The sequence below is a fragment of the Rhynchophorus ferrugineus genome, unplaced genomic scaffold, assembly GCF_030347505.1.
Source record: "Rhynchophorus ferrugineus isolate W39M unplaced genomic scaffold, kcgeb_rfMv2 rfM6, whole genome shotgun sequence".
Taxonomy (NCBI): domain Eukaryota; kingdom Metazoa; phylum Arthropoda; class Insecta; order Coleoptera; family Curculionidae; genus Rhynchophorus; species Rhynchophorus ferrugineus.
Window position 1 is genome coordinate 380936 of NW_027472585.1, and position 20799 is coordinate 401734.

Here is a 20799-nt window from a genome sequence, read left to right on the forward strand (position 1 = left end):
AGATCATACAAATGAGTCTTCTAAGAGCCCGAGAGGAGAAATCCTAGAAGAACAGACAGGATTTAGACACAATCATGGTTGCGTAGATGAAATTTCCTGATTCCACAATATTATTTAGAAACGCATTAGGTGTGGAAAGTGCTTTAATGTCGTTTTTACAATTTTACATCTTTTGAAATTGAGCATATTAAATAATAAAATATATTAAATATATTAAACCTCTTCAGGCACCTTACGACGATTTCATTAGTTGCGTGCGAGTGCGAAATGTTTGCGATTTGTCAAATACATTTGAGATCCAGTGAGATCTCTCCACTACTAAATTAGTAGTTAATGAAATCAAGCGAAATGTTTTAAAAACATATATAAAGTTCAACATGATGATGTTCAACGGATGCTACAAACTCCTTGGCCCAACTCATGGTCTTTGATGATAGAGCTATATTCACAGATACAGATATTGAGACTTCTAGCGTTTGATAGAGCTCAGAGGTTGTAGTTGTGAGGGAAAAAACCAAAAAATTGACAACTGATATCTCAACGAGATCCAGTTGGAGCAAATGCAGTAGTTCAGAGGAGAAGAAAGTAGCATCTACCGCTGAAATAATAAGCCAAGCTGCCGAAACTTTTACTTCTTTAAGATCTCACACAATTCGCATTCACTCTTTCAACGTCAGGCGATCGCAAACAATTAAAAGTATCTCTGCGTTCCTCGTTATTACTCAATCTAATACAATACAACAATATAACAATAATTTCAATAATTTTCAAAAGTTTATAAAATATTTATGTGGCCTCGCCAATTATCTCCAATAACCTTCGTATTGATTTATAACTTTGGAGCTTGTTTTCGATCGGAGCGTTTATAAAGATTCTCACCAAAAACATGTTAGACATGTTATAATTCATAATTCCATGGATTATTAATTCCATTATTGAAATCAGGTCATAATCATTAATAATTCAGGATGATAATAAATAAAATAATTCTATTCAAATGCATTTCAAGTGATACCGATTATGACCTATTAACTATCATACATTTTTAATAGACATGTCAATAAAATAATCCTGCAGTTCTAATGAAAATTCATTTTCAGTGGATACGACGGTGACGACGAATCAGGAACGAGTTCTTGCAGCCTCCAGCAGTATCCCCTGCCTTTCCAGGACCGCGAGATTCACATAGATAGAGAACGGTGTGGTTTACCATGGACTACTCAATCATCCGAACATTTCCTCATTTACACACTTCCCCAGTATGAGTATAATTATGTCGAAAATTTAAGAACCAATAAATCAGGCAGCGAGCGGTGAGTAGAACTCAATCTTTATACATAAGCCAAACTACCACGGTGCTATCCAAAACGTTGTTTGTATATAAAAATCCAGCTTTCGAAAGTTTGGGTTTGGAAACTAAAAAAGCAATTCATAGGTAAACATGAAATGTTTATACGAGATTGAATTTTAAAAGAACAATGTTTCTATATACCTTTTGTCATCGAATGAAAATGAAAACACAAAACTTTCAAAACTCAATTTATCATATCCGTTTTGGTATAATTTGTTCATTTCTTCGATTATCAGTAAAAAAACTAGTGTTTTGTAATAACAGACTTAGGGAAGCCAGCTGATATCATATTAAACCCTTATTATTATTAACTATTAATTGATATAAATCTCAAACTATCATTACTTTTATTTACTAATGTGTTCAGATTTGCACGAATTTTTTTATAAGGCCAAATATCCATCATCGTTGTTAAGATTTCAATGATTTAAATCAATAGAATAATTTATTTGACATTTTTTGTGTAGTTTAAATGAGATTTTCTCTATCCTATTTTCTCAAACAGTATTCTTTAGTATTCTTTTATTCTCTGCTCTGAATAGGGTCTCCATTTTTATAATGACAATATAATTTGATAAATATCCTAAATCCAGTTCGTATTTCCAATACGGCTTGCGCTATTGTTTAATAGACTCGCAGAGATCAATAGAGGGATGACCTAAAAAGCCTAGGCTTTATATAGGTCAACTAGAGACCGAAATATCACTTCAAACGTATTATAGGGACTCGAGCAAACGGTCTTTTATTTTACGCGAGGAAAAGGGAGTTACGTACATGTTCAGGCGTTTTAAACTATTAACATTCTATTAGGCTAACATCTAATTAGGCGTGCAAGAATTACCTGAATAAATATTAGTCAGAGAGGGCGAAGCCTAATGAAAATATCACATGCGGGAGAACTTTCTTCTTCAGTTTCTTCAATTATTAGCTGTAATGAATCGGAGTCAGCATATCATCTCGATAACAATACTTATTGGGGAACAGTGAGGTTTTATTCAATGATCCAGACTTGTGATATTATAACGTTCATAGTTTTAAATAAATTTTTATCTACTATTATAAAAAAAATAATAAATATTTAGAACCAACCAAAGTGTTATTTCCTTATGTGATGTAGTTCGGAAAGCCAAAATATGACGCACATAAAAAAACGCATTGTACTCAAACCAATATTATAAAATCATGACTAGAATAACATAATTACTATTTTCATCGGCAAAATATTGCATAATACATCTATTCATTTATGATTCATTAATATAATATATTTACTGATTGTTGAAATGATTCATTCCAGTGATTTCAAATCAATGTTTATCAAATGTGAGGACGTAACAACCGGCATTCTCAATAATCTTCGAACTGTTACTGCAATGATAAAATTTTTAGTTAAAAATTAGTAATATCAATACACTTTAATGTGATTCTTTGAATAGTAATCAATCAATGTTAATACTATCAATGTTAGCAAGTAGCCAGGATCGAAGGTTCTGTATATTAGTAATATTTTAAAGATATATTTTAAGAATAATAAGCAAATTTATTTATATAAATTTCAAATACTTGGAATATTTACCATTTTAAACGATGACTTGTACCATTTTCGGTAAAGCCAAAATTATGTCAATACAGATCTTCAGAGATTAGGAAAAAAACTTAAGTGATTATCACAAACTTTGTTTGAAGTCAGCTTTACACGACTAAGACATTTTTACAAAGAACTTCCAAATCAAGATATATCTTTAATTTCAGAATATTCAGACCAAAAATAAAAAAATCAATGCTGACGGTGGCAATCTCCTGAACACTCATCACCATTAACAACATGCCATTTTTGATGAACCTATATTTTTTCTATCTAAGAACAAAATGACCTTCTGCAATCTCAATATTCAAAGCCTATATTAAACAAAAACCTATATTACCCTTGAAAATATCTTTATAATTCTTTAGAAAAGATTTGATTCATCAACAGATTCAGTTTCTTAACTACGTAGATATCACCTAGTTTCGTTAGGTTACTAGACCAGGCGAATAGGTTTAGTAGATGATGGTGAAGTTAGGATTCTTTATCAAATAAGTGCCGCTACATTAAATTTGAGCAAAAACATACGTTTAAAAGCACTATTGTTCGATTAAATTAAAAATATCTTTTGGTCATATTAAATATTTTACTATTACGTTTAATGAAGATCTTAGGCGATCTTTAATGCATTAACTTTTAGATGGTGAAAAGATTGATGGTTATCACACATTTCAATTAACAATGGAGTTTAAAAAGACCTCTTTTAAAGGACATTTTCTACTTGCAAATTCTACCATACCCTAAAAACTTATAACTATCACATCTTTCTGTAGTAACGGAATCCTAAAAAGACACACATGCAGTAAACAGGGCTGGGCAATATGACTGGGATCTTGTATAAAATAGTTTAGGCGTCTAATGTTTTTATGTGTTTGGAGTTTAGTTATGTTAGGTAACAATTTACATCACAACAGTTTACATTTAAATAAGCTAATTTTTAAGATATCGGTTCTATAAGAAACATTAGATATGAAACAAGACAAGCGGAGTGCAAACGCTAAAAGCCAGACGAAATACGTTAAAACTTCAACCCAAAAAAATATCTGATGGTGTAAATATGCAAACTAAATCATCATTGGATAGGTCTTTCACTCCCTAGAATAGTTAAATAACAATAGTTAAATCAGCCTACTTTCTCAGTCTACTTTTAGAATACAAAATACAAAGGACAAAACATCAGACAAACATTCTTTTGTTGCCTGATGGTGCTCAAAAGTTTCATTTTTGGTGTCTATTGATCACTGTCCCTGTTCACAAAAACTATAGGCATCTTCATCTCCTTTACTAATACTACTACTTCTGTTACACGCATATATGATTTCAGGTCTTTTTTTATAATTCCTCTCTATAACATAAATTACAAGATCTTTAATTATGTATGTAAATTAAAGCTGTAGCAATGGGCTTCAATATTTCAATGAATTCCTCCAAATAGTTTAGTTATATGGCCTACAAAGTGTTAGTCTTACCCTACTTATACCCCAACTTATCAAAAAGTAATATAATTTTGATTTTTTCCCATCAACTATACACTATAACGCCGTAAAAAGAATTCCATTTTGCGGTACTAGAATATACGGGGGGGAAATCAAAAGTTTGTTTAATTACGTATTTTAATTGCAATAAATTCAAATACTGTCCAACCTTTTCTATATCTCTTTATAAATCTGTTATGCCTGGCAAATTATTTTTCTGCTAGACATAATAGAACTGTACAATATCAACACAAATAATTCCTAGTAGACACTCGATGCACGCAGTTATTTTTTTTTGACAATCGACAAGGTTAAGCTTACAACCACACAAACAACATGACATAGACCCGCAGATGTCAGACCGAGTGCTTGACCCCGACATGAAACCGCCCACCTTTACGTTAAAACGAGAGAAAAAATATGAAATCTCATCGTACGTCACCCCGTAGCCACCGCCGACATGTCCCGCCACGATCAGCCGGGGGGGAAGTTTTCAATGGGCCAGCTCATGCGCCCTGATCGGAAAATCCCGATCCGAGCGTACACCTCCTGTGTGTGCGCGCTCCAAGTTAACTCCAATCCATTCAATCAAAAACATAACCCGGATTTCTGTCATAATTCCGCCACGAGTTCGGTTCTTAATTCGTAGTAGTGTTCTTGCGAGTGCAGTGACTATATTAAGTCTGTTCCAAAGGTAAACATAATAATTAAGACGATATAGTACAGTTACTTTAGGTTATACGCTTGTCACGACCATAAAAATTCATTAAATGACTCATTTCGTCGTGTTTCCTATCACGTCGATACATCGCATCATCAATCGTCGACCTGTTGTGTTCTCGCATACCTTGTCCATCTGTTGCATCGATTTTTAAACCGTTCAGCACCCCTTGCCGGCCACTTTTTTCTACTTAATATACCGGCGATGTCTACCCCTGTCAATGTTAATTAGCCGGCACAATTAATTTCGCTGACAAATGACTCGGTTCAAATCCGGTCGGTTCATGGGAAATTCTCCAGACGCTTACGTCACGATGACGTCAGCCAGGGACGCCCGTTCAACAGATTCGTCGTCATCTTGGCGGGCGTAGGGCTCGGGGCTGCTTTCGAATATTCATTTTAATCTGCACCGGTTCTTTTGTGCCGTATCGCGAACCGCTAAATTGAAAAGAACCAGATGGAAGGTCCAGACGCCGAGGTCATTAAAATAGATATTTATAATAGATATTGTGCTTCGGTAATTTGATTGTTATTCTTTATGTTTATACTTTAATCAAGGGGTGCTTATCCGAAATAACCAACGAACTCAATGATATTTTAATTAAAAATGTCATTGCTTCGGTAAACCTAAGTTATAATTATTGCCCCAAAATAAATGTAAAGATTAATTAAGATAATTAAAGTCAATACTAAAAGAAAAATCTTTTTTTCTCCGACTTTTTTCCATCTTTCTCTCTAATAATAATGCTTTGCTCTGAAAATGTTCAGACACGGATGAACATTATCAAAAATTTTAAATATTCGCATTTTATATTCGTATTAATGCAATATATTTTAAATATAATATTTTAATTAGAATAACACTCAAATAAAATTAACCAAATAATAAAATGGCCATCATAATCATAGCTATTATGTTACCATATATGTCATAGTATATGTTTTAGTCTCTATACACTACCATGTATATATATCCAATGCCTAGGCATATATACATCTATAGATTTTTCATTGCTTGTGGAATCATCGATTTTTTTATATTGTCCTACCTCTAAGTTTTTCTCTCGTCTAATAAAAGAGCTTTGATTTGAATGATACAGGAGTGATTTTAAAATAAACGAAGAAGATATAATTCTAAATGTTATCAAAAGTTTCATATTTATACCCTTCGTAATTTGTACTAACGCCATCTATTTTAAATATTGAAATTCTATAAAACCTTAAGAGCAACACTTAAATAATGCTAACCAAACAATGAAATGTTCATCATGATTATTGCTATTATGTTACCATATATTTTTATATTTTACAATAGATATGTTTACTTTGTAGTAAGCATATTAATTATTTACAAATAAATTGTTTGTATCGTACTTGCATCAGTACACAAGTAGCACAAGTGGAGATAAGTACGTTAGTATGTATATCTCAAATTAAAATTAAATTAGATTACTTAAGCTCAAATTAAGATTAGACACTTATGTAATGTATGTTGTTTAATAGCTGTATAGATTGTATGTTGCTGTGATTTAGCAACCTTATTTCGTATTTTAAGGTAAATATTGAATTTATTTTAATTCCATAAATCCATTTTATGTCGAGATCATCGTGTAGTTCTTCATTAGATATCTAGAGATAAGCGTTGGTAATTAATTAAAGAACAGTTCGTTGATTTGATGTCTTAGTGCAACTCTATAAGTCCAAACTGGCTTTATAACAGACTGGCGTAGTAATCTCTGATCTTAGGTCAAGTTGGGAGTATCTTCCGACTATCTAGAGCCGTTATTTGATTCTCAGTCAAATCTCACTTGATGTTATATCATCGTAAATATTACCCTGTATAGATAGCAATCTTCCAGCACTACATAATACATCTTTGTTCAATGTTTCATTTAGATTTTGGGTATATCCACCAAAACAACTTAAGATAAATCCGGTATCCCTTCTGCGGAAAGTACCCTAAACAACTGTAACTCTGCCAGTAATAAACCAATCTATTTGAACAGTTAAGTTATCTTAATTTTTCGTTTTGATATTTTGTAGCTTCAGAATTTTTACAGAACATTAATTTCCAAAGTATTTTCTGAATCTAAAGATGTTTTGGCGTAATTAAATTTATATACAATTTCAAACTAATGGTTCGACTCGGGATGGACTGTAAAGGGATATTGTGGTGAATGGCTTTTTAGAAACGAAATAGAGAGTATCGAGATTGAAACGCAATGCTTTTAGAGTCCTTGAAGGATATGAGAAGGGCCGAAAGAATTAACTTAAGAAATGGATAGATGAACATTAAAATGTATTGTGGCTAGATAACAGAACTCAACATTCTGAGGTACTCTTCTTATTATGACTGGTATATTACGTCCAAACACTGCCATACTCCAAAATAACCAAACAGGTTTAAGTCTTGGGTAGAATATAATCAAACACCACTGGCCATCACAATGCCCAGACCTCATTATAATTGAACCATTATTCGGAGTGTTAGAGCAGAAAGTACAAGTAGATCCCTATCTTCAACGTCACTCAAGCAATTGATGGAGCTACAAGAATGGGCCAACATTCCATTAGAAAATATTCGGTCACACTAGGTATGTTTTAACTAGGGATTGTTAAAAGGAAGAATACATTGTTCTTTACATAAAGCCAACAAGACTATATTCAAGATACTAATACGAAACTGCTACTCCGCATTACAAAAGAAATTACACGCCATCATCGCACACTTAGACGACAACAAAGTAACAATATTAACCCAAACAGGACCTTTTCAACTATTTTTAGACGCTTCCCACCGCCACTAACGCCGACACAATTACGTCGCAGGGTTAAGCGACAACGTGTGACGTAAGGCCGAGGGGGTTATTCGTTTTAAAATGGGATATCGAAGCTATTTCCAGCCTGCCAATCGGATCGTGGGCGGCGACCTCATTCTAGTACAATAATAATGTTTTTCTATCGGGAAAATAAACACGACCAAAGTTAGAAAATGCCGGCACGAAAACAGTTTTTGGGTTAATGCGTCTGACATTTGCCCCCTCGCGACGACCCCCCTACCTCCCTCCCTCCCTCGACCGCTTTCCGACTCCATCGTCGTTCTGGTAATGTCTTTGTGCGGTGCGAAGATTTATGAAGGGCGTACGTCCTGAATTGATGAGGATCAGTCCTTTTTGGCACTCCACATCGACGGTTATTAAATACGCAATATCTCGAAAAATAGCCCTAAAAATAAAGCTCTTTCCACTAGTTTGACAATAGGAAATTTACTGGATATTTCTGGTGCCATTTTAATAAAGTATTTAACGAAAGGTATATAATATATGAAATGTGAAAAGTTTAAAATAAAAAAACTTTATTTTAACATTAAAAACTAGTTAAAAAGTAATTAAACGGCAGCGGTGCAGGTTTACCTGAATTCACACTTGGGCAGTCGATGGTAACACGTCTGAACTGAATGATGGTCAGTAAACCGAATGATCCAGAGGTACTCTTTAATAATATCACAGATCAATTTCTCAGGGTTGCTAGATTTTCATTATCGCTTACTGGACGTCATTGCTGGCACCCTTCACGTGTCCAACATCTGGGATAATATTTTCTGGTTTTGTCGTAGGCCGCTATTCTAAAATGCAAAATTCGACATGCCTCAAGGTCGCTATAAATCTATTCTAACATAAATCTAACCCCTATATCTAGACCTCCTACTCATTACACCTTTCAATCTTAACACACATTACCCGTCTCTTTCAACGCCAGGGTCTTCGTAGTCAAGGTCGTATTAGTCGCGAAATATTGTAGATAAAGGTTATTCAGTACCGAGAATCAAGCAAACTATACAAGCGTACGAAATTCTATTCAAATTACGGATTAATTTCCAGGCACTTACTTGCTTCAAAACGGAGAATCCATTTCACCTCAGGCAGCAGTCAATAATACTAATTTATGATATAACGCTGTTTTTTTTTAAATTTATTTATTACATTGTTACTAGTCGTTGCCGATTAACCTACTATTTAACTTTACAATAACTTAAACCCAGTTATATATATATATATATATATATATATATATATATATATATATATATATATATATATATATATACACTGCTGTTTTTCTATCAAATGCACCTCACTACACTAGACTACACAAGATGAAATGGTTGGATTCTATTGGGTCGGTGTCCGGTTCTGGTATTATCCAAAAGTTGTATTACTTCGATATTAACATGAGAATGGAGTTTGTCCTCATATCTTCTTGCAATTCTCTTGATTTCCTGAGTGACAATCGGTATCTGAAGGCCTTGATGTAAGTAATTACTCCTTTAGTATCTCGATGCACATATAACACTTCTCAGGACTTTGTACTGGAAAACTTGTATTGTATTTATATTAGTTTTCATGGAACATCCCCATAATTGAACTCCGTATGTTTATATAGGGTTCAATACTTGCTTATATAAACTCAGTTTATTATGTAGTGATATTTGCGATTTTCTTCCAATTAACCAGTACATTGACATAACGCTGTTATCACTTTTGTTCCACTAGTGGAGAATGTAACAAACACAAATTTTTTAAATTGAAAGCTTCAGTTAAATCCCACTAAATTTATTTATTTTATTTATCTATTCTTCCATATGGTTTATATTTGCTATGATTTCTGATTGTTTTAGTAGTTTCCACTGTTGAAAGCCAAAAACGAAAAGAAGAATAGATTGACAAATATTTTTTTTACTTCTACAATGAGTGCTCAAACTTTAAAATACCAAGATAGGGCTGGTATGAAATATATTTTGTAGATTACATGGAACTAATGACGACTCATATTTATTAATTATAATAGTTATGATTCATAATTTTTATCAGAGAAACTAGAATTAGTTATTTGAAAACATCTCGAAATACAAAAAGTCCTACAGCATCATCATGTTGCTTTTTTAATTTATCCAATTTATATTTTACAGTGATAGCTTTCATAGAGTAATAGAGAGACAACTCAATAGGTGTCTCTGGAGAAAAGTATCGCAACGTCCAATATATAGATGGTGTACTATGATTACCAGAGTAATTTCGTTAGATCCAGGCGCCTGTAAAGAAAAGATGTTGTGAAGGCATCTGATTGGTTCTTAAATAGAGTTTAGTACGAGGGCGCGTGACTAACCCCTGAAAAACACCTGAACTTAATTTCTGAAACAAACTTATTAAATAATATTTTACTACTTTAATAAGCATCTTTTTAACTAAATGGACAATAACTTTATTAATAAAAACTTGACTATCTGAAAACAAAAGTGTATTTTAAATATATATATACAAAAGGTCTATCTAAAAACTAATGCCGAATCACACACCACACAAGCTTAATTCAGATAATTTGGGATTTTTAACACGATAAAACTGTTTTTTAAATACAGCCGAAAAGTTCTTGTAAGGAAAACAAGGTCTCATTTCTTTGCTTTCAGTACCTTTAATTCGCGACATTTCGTATGATTATTCTTAAACCCAGGGCATAAAATGAAAATTATATTTAATAAAACAGCATAAAATAATCTAACACCTTAAATAAATAAAAACAGAGATCACTATAAATGATATAACAATTACTTACACAATTATAAATCAGAAATTGGACTTTTATGAAGTTCCAAAGTCTGTTGGGCCTGTTCAGATATCACCTCTGGCAAAAATAATCCCCGAAGAAACATTAACAATGTTGCCATTCATTGTAATTATTTCTATTGCTAAGTACTCGCAACGGCAACAAATCTTACAATTAAAAGGAAGCGGCAATCCCGTCTAGTTCCTTTACATTATCGTTCACACCTTGTTAAACAAAACATAAACGACCCAAAATTATAAGGTCAAAAATTTATCGAACGATTTATGATTTCCTTCAATGGTACCTGTCTTTCTCTGTGTTTTAAGAAAAAAAATCGAGAACATTTAAACAAATAAAACTAGCTTTTACATGTATTATAACAAACTAATTATTTTCGATAATTTGGTCACGACAACGTAAACAAATGTTAAAGGTACTCTTCGTTACATTCTGCAGAGTAAGAATAGTACCCAAAATAAAAAATCCACAAACGCATCAATGAAATGAAATGAACCAATCAAATTCCTTCACGACTCTTCACACACAGTCATTGAAACAAAACAATAAAATGGATCGAAAAGGCTATTGTAGTGTTATCTAAATATTAAAGGACGCGAAACATTTCTCCGAAGTTGCCTATAAAGTTGAATTTCTGTTTACTCTGCGCTCTGCTTCTTCATATCATATATTTATATTATTCTGTCTAATAAGAATCGGCAATTATTCGACCAGCCGGAATTACTAACGAATTCATACACATGTAATGTACTGATAAATATCATTAAATCATCGAACAGAAATCCTTCATGCGCCTTTACCATAAACTAAAGTAACTGTATGTCCAAAACCTGAACGTGTGACGTAAATATTTATGAACCAGCATTTATTCTGTTCGCAATAGAAAAATAGTTTTCCGGCTTGTCCAAAACTAGTCGGCGTAAACCGAAGCAAGACGGCCAGCTAGTCGTTTTCGAGGCACGCGTGTATGTGTAATCGCGTGCAGCTTTATGCAGCTGCTTATCGGTCCTCGTCCGTCCGAGATAAAGCAATGAAACTGCAACTGATCGTGGTCGAAACCGGCGAGAAATGGCGGCGGGCGCTAATTAGGTAAGTTGACCAAAACTTTTTTCCATGCCGTTCGGTGATATCACCATTAAAAGTGTTTGTTTTCAAGCCTGCAAAATATTTGTTCGCAACACCTCATAAAGTTTACTGTGTCTAATACATTTCAAAACAAAACGGTAGCCCGATAAAATGTTCTCATCGCGAAAAATATATTGTAGAACGTGTTTCTTTTTAACAAATATAAAAATCTTGTATCATTTCCAACGTCAAACAAAATACGAAGCAAATAAAAGTAGAAAACAATATTAAATACTTGAAGATTATAATTTTGCTTTGCTATTTCCAATTAAACGAACATTGACCTTCATGTCTATCAGATCCGTGGCCTGATTCCATTTGCAAGTCTGCTTTCCTTTATATATATAGGCATTCGTATGGATTTTGTCCTAAAGAAGTGCGAAACGCTATCACTGAAATGCGGAAAAGTAACAACTACAATTTGTACCTGTTATACATATCTAACAATATTAATTAATTAAAGTATTAATAAATTTAAACATAAAATAAACGATATCGAACATTTTTTTATGTAGTGGTATCCCCCTGGAACAATTGTAGATCTGAGAAACGTATTTTACTTTCATTTCAGAGCATATTTACCTTTTTACGTTTAGATCTCGTATCCTTCGATGATGTGTTTACTTGTTAAGTCATCTTGGTATCACTGTATATTTTATTTCTTCTGCTACTATCTGTGTACACCATTCTTCATAAAATTAATCACTGAATTATGTCTAATACATTTACCATATCTACAAAACAGTGAGTATTCATTCTCTCCTCATACGTTCTAACCTAATCATATTTAAACTAATCATATCTGTGCACACAAATCTTTCACGCCCTACAATACCATTTTCTACAGTTATATTCAATTAACTATGTGCATACTTTTAGTTGTTTCCATTCTCATCACTTTGTCTCAGAAATTTCCACCATTACACAGCATTCACTTTCTCATTCTGTTGCTTTCAGATATACTATAATGTTAAAATAAATTATATTTGATAACATTTTTGTTCAATTATTTTATTTAGATAGGAATGTTCTTGTATGTCAAAGCCAAACTGAATTAAAACTCAAAGTTGATGCGGTAACATTGCAATGTTTCGACGTCACAAAGATCCATGGCGCATTACTAAAAAAACTTTGAATAAACTATAAGTACCATTTTATCAGGAACGTTTAGACGATCGTGAAAAGAAAAGTAAATTGATATCAGCCACTAGTTCTTATTATTCAGAACGGTAATTTTTCAGCAGACACATTATTAATTTCCCAGTAAAATATGCACAACTATATAGTTCAATTCTTTCAATTGATCACGTTTTTTTATTATCTATTAACACTAACGAGTTCATGTGAAACGGTCAATTACTAAACAACAGAAAACAATTACATTTTTGCGGAGGAGAAAACAAATTCGTAAAGCCCGTTACGTCAAGGCACACTATCTTAATTGACAGGCAACAAAAATAATTAAAAAATTGAACCGTTGTCAGCAGGTCTAGGATATGTCTCTCGTATTTCTAATATAACGGTTGTGACCACTTATTTGTGTCATCAAAGCTGAATATCCAAAGATTTATGTAGGAAAATACTCGTTTGTATTATACTACATTCTGTAATAAATGAAAAAGTTTACCATTCAAATATAAACCGTCAAATAAAACAGCCAATAGCCGGCATGGTTGGCGCAGCGGTAAAGGCGACAGGACGGTCCTTCTACTGTAGCGATAGTCCAGCATAGTCCAAAACCCCGGTGGGGCATGGTCGTAAATGCATGTTTGTTATTATTCAACATTTGTTATTGTCCTTAGGCAAGAGTGCAAAATCCAACAAGGAGAATGATCCCAGCCACGCCAGTAACCAGGCTGGATAAGACCGGATGTCTTCTGGGATGATTTCTAAGTTGGTCACTTGCCAGTCGGTAGAGCCATTACGCGTTATAGATGACGTCAAATACGTTGCCAAATGTAGTTTGTAATAATGCAAAATTCGTTTTCAACCTGTAGCGGATTTTTTCTTCTAATTTTGTCCCAGTTAAAAAGAGAGGCAGAATGCTGTCTGTTACCGAGCATTTTAACAAATCAGGCTGTAAAATTCGATTTAGTGGGCAGTATAAAATTCTTTAAAACATTAGTGATAATAATTAAAACTTATAAAATGTCACACGTTGCAAATCAAAATTCTAAGTTGATGCGGCAACATTGCGACGTACTGACGCCATACACTTTCATGACGTCAATTAGATATTTTCTTGAACAGGCTATATTTATAATTGAACCAGTTTTTGGAGGTAATCCATGAAGAAAATCAAATACTTTAATAATCGGTTATTAAATCATGAACAATAATGAATACCATCTAATAAAAGTGATCAAAACTAGTAATTTTTAACAGAAACTAGAACATCAAGATAAGTGCTCATCCATAACACAGTAACAGGAAACGATTTAATATAAGCACTTCAAAATAGAGCGAAAACAATAAATAAAAATACCAACCATATGATAAATATAACTTCGAAAACATTAATGATACGAATAATATGTAACAGAAATACCGAACGAGTGTAATAGTTAATTCGAGATAATCTGATACGTGTAATCTATATATAATAAGTATGGAAAGGTGATTTTGTCAGTTAGTTGTACACTTTACACGGTGCGTCGTTGATTCACGTGGAATAAGTGTCACAAGGAATTGTGAAACGTATAGTTTACGATGCATTCCAGGATATTTAGTGAGAGAAATTGTGAGGTTAACGATGAAGAAGTGAATTCTGATATGGAATACGAGAGTAGTGCACGGGATTACTACGTTACTATCATTGGAATAGGAGGAAAATATTATCAGTAAGTGAAAAACCAACTGTTTAGTGACAAATATATCATATTATATGGATCACTTATTATATATATATATATTTCTGCTGCTTTCATGGGTGTTGCATATTGCAATAGTGTAGGCTTCCATTAGCGTTAAAAGAATCTCTTCTTGACGAAATTTCTCATATGCCAACGAGAATCAGATCACATATAAATTAAATAATTCAGTAAATGATGAATAAATAAAAATGTAAGACATTACAATCATCTCTAAAGAAGGCAAATTAACAGACAAATTGAAAGACAATAACCAGAATGACCTGCAGCCCCAAAAGCAGCGTATTGGCTAAAAAGCACTCTCCACGGATGCCGGCTCTGTGTTGATGATGATGAATTTAAATAGAATAAATCGATATAGACTTAGTAACCACAATGAACCAGGTGCCAGTTCAACTCCCACTGTTGCTATAGTCCCGGGTTGGAATCCCGCCAGGGCATGAATCTAATTTATGTTTGCGATTATTTTTAATTGAAATTGTCCATATGTAAAATCCGACAGGAGCCAAACATCACAGTTACGCTAGTCTTGATCAGCATGAGAGTGTCTCTAAATAGACGTGACAGTAACAAATAATGACAAAAATAGTAATTTATGATAATAATATAGGGGAGAGATTCTATAAAAAAAACATTTATTTCTAAATTACAGCTTTCATTGTTGATATTTAATCATTATTATTACACATTAGAAAAAATTGACTTCATAACACATATTCCCTAACAATCTAAATCCCCTAATTCAAAAAATAACAGAAAAATGATGACCCTTATGGTAAATATTGATATATTTTTGAAAAACAGAAACATGAAAATAAAAATGAAAAACATAAAATATGTAGAATAGTAAAAAAAATAAGTACAAAATGCTATCAGTAAAACACTTGGCAAAACATTTCTGAGCTCATGCTGTCTAAAGAGTGCCAGATGGGAACTACGAGAGCAGCATTATGGAGATCAAGTGCCCCGCAATTTCTAAGACATGCCAAACTAAAAATGTTTAAGAAGATAATTTTAAAATACAGATAGAAATGTACGACAATTCGACAAAACTACCAAAATATTAATTTTATATAGTAATATAGTATTTTATATAGTAATATAGTATTTTATATAGTAATATAGTATTTTATATAGTAATATAGTATTTTATATAGTAGTCTAGTATGTAGTTATATAGTATAGCAATAGTAAATTTAAACAAGGACTTTATAACGAATTATAACAATAAAGGATTTCGTTATATGTCAAAATTAACTAAAATTCAAAGTTGATGCAGGAACATTGTAATGTTTTAACGTCAGAAATTTAGATGACGTGGGTTTAATTTTTTTATTGAACGGATTATAGATCTCTGGTTAGTTTCTTTTACTTTACTTGGCTTCAGTGGCAACATTTCATACATTGTCTATACGCAAGAATTATTCAAATTTTTTAAAACTTTTATCTGTCATAGCACACTCATACCAGGCTACAAAAACTTGATAAAATCAAAACTTATATCTACCAATCTAGCCTGGTGAAGTATGTCTCATGTTTGATATTTTTTTATATCAACTTCTTTTAATCGAACCATAATACGATTAACATTTATTGCATTTAGTTAACATTTTCTTATATATTTTGGGAATATATGGTCGTTCAATAATTTTCTAAGCCCATTTTCTTCTGCCTGGGTAGCATTCGAATCTTGTAGGAATATATGCTGAGCTTATTCACACTTGTAAAAATACAAATGTGAATAAAGTCAACATATATTTTTATATTACAGTACTTTACACTACATTACATAAAATGTTCTATATTATTGGCAACTGAACCAAAAACAAAATTATCAGGGGCCGTTATGAAATAATAAACAAAACAATTGAAGCCTAACCTCAAATTTTATTAATTATAACAAAAAATTATTAAAATGATGTACAAATAAAACTTGTAAGTATAGCCCAGCGCCACCAAAAGAACTACTTCCCTGCAAATTTGGAGCATTTTAGCAAGAATTTAAGATTACGACAATTTTGTTCGAAATCCATATCTTTTGTAAAAATAACTTTTATTCCAGCAAAAGTAAATATACTGAATTGTCATAAAGTTGTTTTTCAAAATCAGTCACCATGCTTATTGAATACATTTACGTATACTGTTTTATTAACGAATTATATTATCGAATATATTATCGAGAATATTATTGAATTACGTATATTGATTTAACAAAACAAATGCTACCTGCAAAATACTTCAATGGAAAGCTATTGTTTAATTTGTCGACATAAATGCAATAAAAATATTTTTAATAATGCTATAAACAAATAGATTGTAATTAAATATCAAGAGCTCGGCATAAAAACTAGAACGTCACGTGTGTTTATTAGCTGTTTATAGTGAGCATTGTTATGAAGGATTATGACTGATCACGTGCCCGATCTATTCGAGGAAAAATAACGCATCGTTCGATATTGTCCATATATGTATTTTAACTTGTGGGAAAAAAATTCAAAATTATATGTGTAGACAATGTTTTATAAGGGTTTTATTGTGGAAAACTGCATAAAATTGCATTCTATGTGTACAAACACATAGACATATCTCATTTAGAAAAGTATAATGGTTGAAAGAATATAAAGTATAAAAATTCATACGCGATATCGTGATAGCACAACCAAAAACTATGTAAGTAAATTAATTCATCCACAAATTAATTTAGCACGCATTTACGTAATAAATTACGCGAGTAATAGTTGTAAAAAAGCTAATGTATTCAGAACAATGCGTAATATTAACCAAACTAAAATTTAGATTACCCGAAGTATTCTATCCGAAGCAATGATATATAACAGGTCAATTGGAAAGTCCCCGGCCTGACATATAAATGGCGCTACTAGAATTAAATCCATATGTGTTTTTGTTAGCCCTAACCCTCAAAAGATGCGTGTGTACATTTGGTAGCTATCGGATCATTAGTTTGTTAATTATAACATTTTGAGTGAAGCAACTTTTGTTATTGTGAAAAAAATGTATAAAAATGAGTTTCGCGTGTTGATAAAATATTGCCTTTTCAAGGGAAAAAATACAGTTGAAGCAAGAACTTGGCTTGATGCCGAGTTTCCGGACACTGTCCCAGGAGAATCAACCATCAAGGATTGGTATACTAGGTTTAGACGTAGTGAAATGAGCACCGAAGACGGTGAATGCAGTGAACGCCCAAAAGGGATTATTACCGACGAAAACATTTAAAATATCCACAAAATGATTTTGAATGACCGTAAATTGAAATTGAATGAAATAGCAGACACTTTAAAGATATCAACTGAACGTGTACATAATATCATTCGTGAATTTGGGTATGAGAAAGCTCTGTGCAAAGTGAGTGCCGCGCGAGCTCGCTTTTGACTAAAAACAACGACGATTCGGAGCACTGTTTGAAGATGATCAAGCGGAATAAACCCGATTTTTTTCAAAGAAATTTTCGTCGAATGAGGCCTATTTTGAAGCAAAGGACAAATCGTACTATAAAAATGGTATCGAAAAGTTGGATGGTCGCTCTAATCAGTTTATCACCCTCGAAGGAAATCATGTTGAATAAAAAAACTAATTTTGCCAAAAAAAAGTGTTTTACTATGATAGGTCGGGGACTTTTTAATTGACCTGTTATAGAGACGATAGAATGGACGAAGGTTTAAGCAATATGGTTATGTTTCGCAGCCAATCTCCATCTATGTTTCCCGAGTTAAAAAAGATGTGTAGACTTGGTAGCATACAATTTTGTTTGTCCTTTCTTAGTTCACTCAGTAATGTTATTGGCAGCTATTTATACACTATGTAACATCAACAAATGTGGCCATTCACATACTCCTTCGTATTTAAGGATATCACTAGTGTAGTGTAAATACAATATTGGTCCAAGGACACTGAAGACATAAGCAGCGAGAAGCAGCGTCTGAAGACATAGCAGAACAAATTTTCTTTTTTGCAAAAGTTTTCTCAATCACATACATAATACAATCAATTGTCGAGTTTTTATTTCTATATTCACACCGGTGAGTTTGGAATTTCTTTTCTTCAATATTTAGTATGAGGCGTTTTAACAACAACTTCTCCAATAATTGAAATATAATTGGTGGCCTTAATATTGGTCAATATGCTGTACTATTTAATTTATTTAGAAATCATAATGATTTCCACAAACTTCCACCGCACAGGCATATTTCAATCACACTTTAGAGTTAAATAGATGTACTCATTTTATTATGCATTTTCTTAACATCTTAAATACTTGACCACTTTTTAGATTATATCCTGGAGCCTTTTTGATATTGAAATCTTCTGAATCTCGTTGACTTTTTGATGCTGCAATGCTTGATTATGTAGAACTATAGTACTGATCTTGTTTTAGTTACATGCAGTCTAAATCGTTCCAAAAGTGTTTTCTGTTTGATGTCTAGTTCCCTATCTAGTAAAGCTATTCAGATGTTGTCGTTCACTCAAGCACTCATCAACATAACTACCACACAATATATTATGACCCTGCTTTTGACCTACATATTCTTTTGTAAAAAAAAACAGCAAAATATGAAAACAATGAAACACCAACCAAAGAAAACCTTCTGGAAATACGAATGCCTATTACTAAGCCATAAGATACGACTTTCTTTTCCCCATATTTTATAAAAACAGCAGAGATGCATTTATTGATTAGTAAATTAAATGGAAAATAACATGCCAAACAATAAACAGATAATTTAGTCACGAAACATTTAGTCCCAACACTAATAATCATTTATAGATAAGGAAGAGTTACGCGAATCGCTTGTTTATTCAATTTTTATCGCATAAATACTTAGTTGGGTTTACAAGTCGAAGAAAAAGTGCGCCTACATTAAATTTAGAATATTACAAGACGCGTGTCGGTTTCTATTTTCGACGCTATGAACATCGGTGAGAAACACGGGCTGATTGGGTAAGTCAATTCATTTCTTTTAACACAAATAACGAAAGAATTTACGTTTTATCATCAATAAATGTATATAGAAACGGCAAGAAGTGGAGATAAGTCTTTGATAACATTTTAACTCTACTAACCGCATTGTACACAAATATTTAAATAAACAAAACATTTAACAATATGAAGTAGTGGAAAAAAGGAACCAATTAAGAGGACTTCAGGTTTCCATATTCTACGTATATCTAGGAGAAGTTAATATCATATATTCCTGTATTAGAAAAGTTATTTATTGAATATAATTCGCATATTTAACATAATATTCTATGTAAATTGTATGATTTAAAATATAAATTAGTTCGCTAGTTTAGAAGTCACTACAATTTATAACACAAGTGAACAACGCCTTGGTGGCCCAATGGTAAAGGCAACAGGGCGGTCCTCCTACTGTTGCGATAGCCGCGGGTTCGAATCCTGCTGGGGCATGGTCGTAAATTTATATTTGTGATTGTCCTAGGCAAGAGTGTAAAATCCGACAAGGAAAATGATCCCAGTCACGCCAGTAACTAGGCTGGGTAAGACCGGATGATTTCTAAAAGTTGGTCACTCGCCAGTCGGTAGGCTTAATGCCGAGGACCGTGGTTCAGAGCCCATGTTAAATAGCAGGTCCAGTCCAGATAAACCCATAGTTGGTAAAAGGAGACTTTAAAATATGTAAAAAAATATCCTAGTTCTGGAGAATCCTTGCATGCGCACCAGGATTTGAATTTGCAACCAGAACTTACCAGTTCAGTATTATACGTACATTTGAAGAATATAATATAAATAAAATAAATTATCTTAACGTTACAATAACAAACCAAAGTTACAGTTTTTGTAAATTATTCGTATCCCTGAAGTACAATTATACATTCTCAAATTCACAGATTAACCTAAAATCTCATTTGAAACTCAAATTTATATATTATGTCTAAAATATTTAACTTTTTATAAACACATTTAATTTTAAAAGAAAAAGGAGAATATAAAACAAAGTATAAGGCAACAAATATAATTTATTTATCAATATACAAAAACAGCAGCATCCATTTATCTGAATATAGGAACAGGAA

At 32.5% G+C, this 20799-nt stretch overlaps 1 protein-coding gene across 5 annotated transcripts in view; it reads left to right on the forward strand.

Moving 5' to 3' along the window:
• The window catches only part of LOC143198975 (phosphatidylcholine:ceramide cholinephosphotransferase 2), a 73459-nt gene that overhangs the window by 13186 nt on the left and 39474 nt on the right, over nt 1-20799 (forward strand). For 2 of the 5 annotated variants that reach the window (XM_076408668.1, XM_076408679.1), the window contains exon 3: nt 1101-1313. In XM_076408668.1, coding sequence (XP_076264783.1) covers nt 1101-1313 — 213 coding nt within the window. Of the gene's footprint in view, nt 1-1100; nt 1314-11742; nt 11843-14544; nt 14719-19577; nt 19706-20799 lie in introns of those variants that run through there. The other 3 variants (XM_076408675.1, XM_076408673.1, XM_076408677.1) reach the window with 3 other exon arrangements.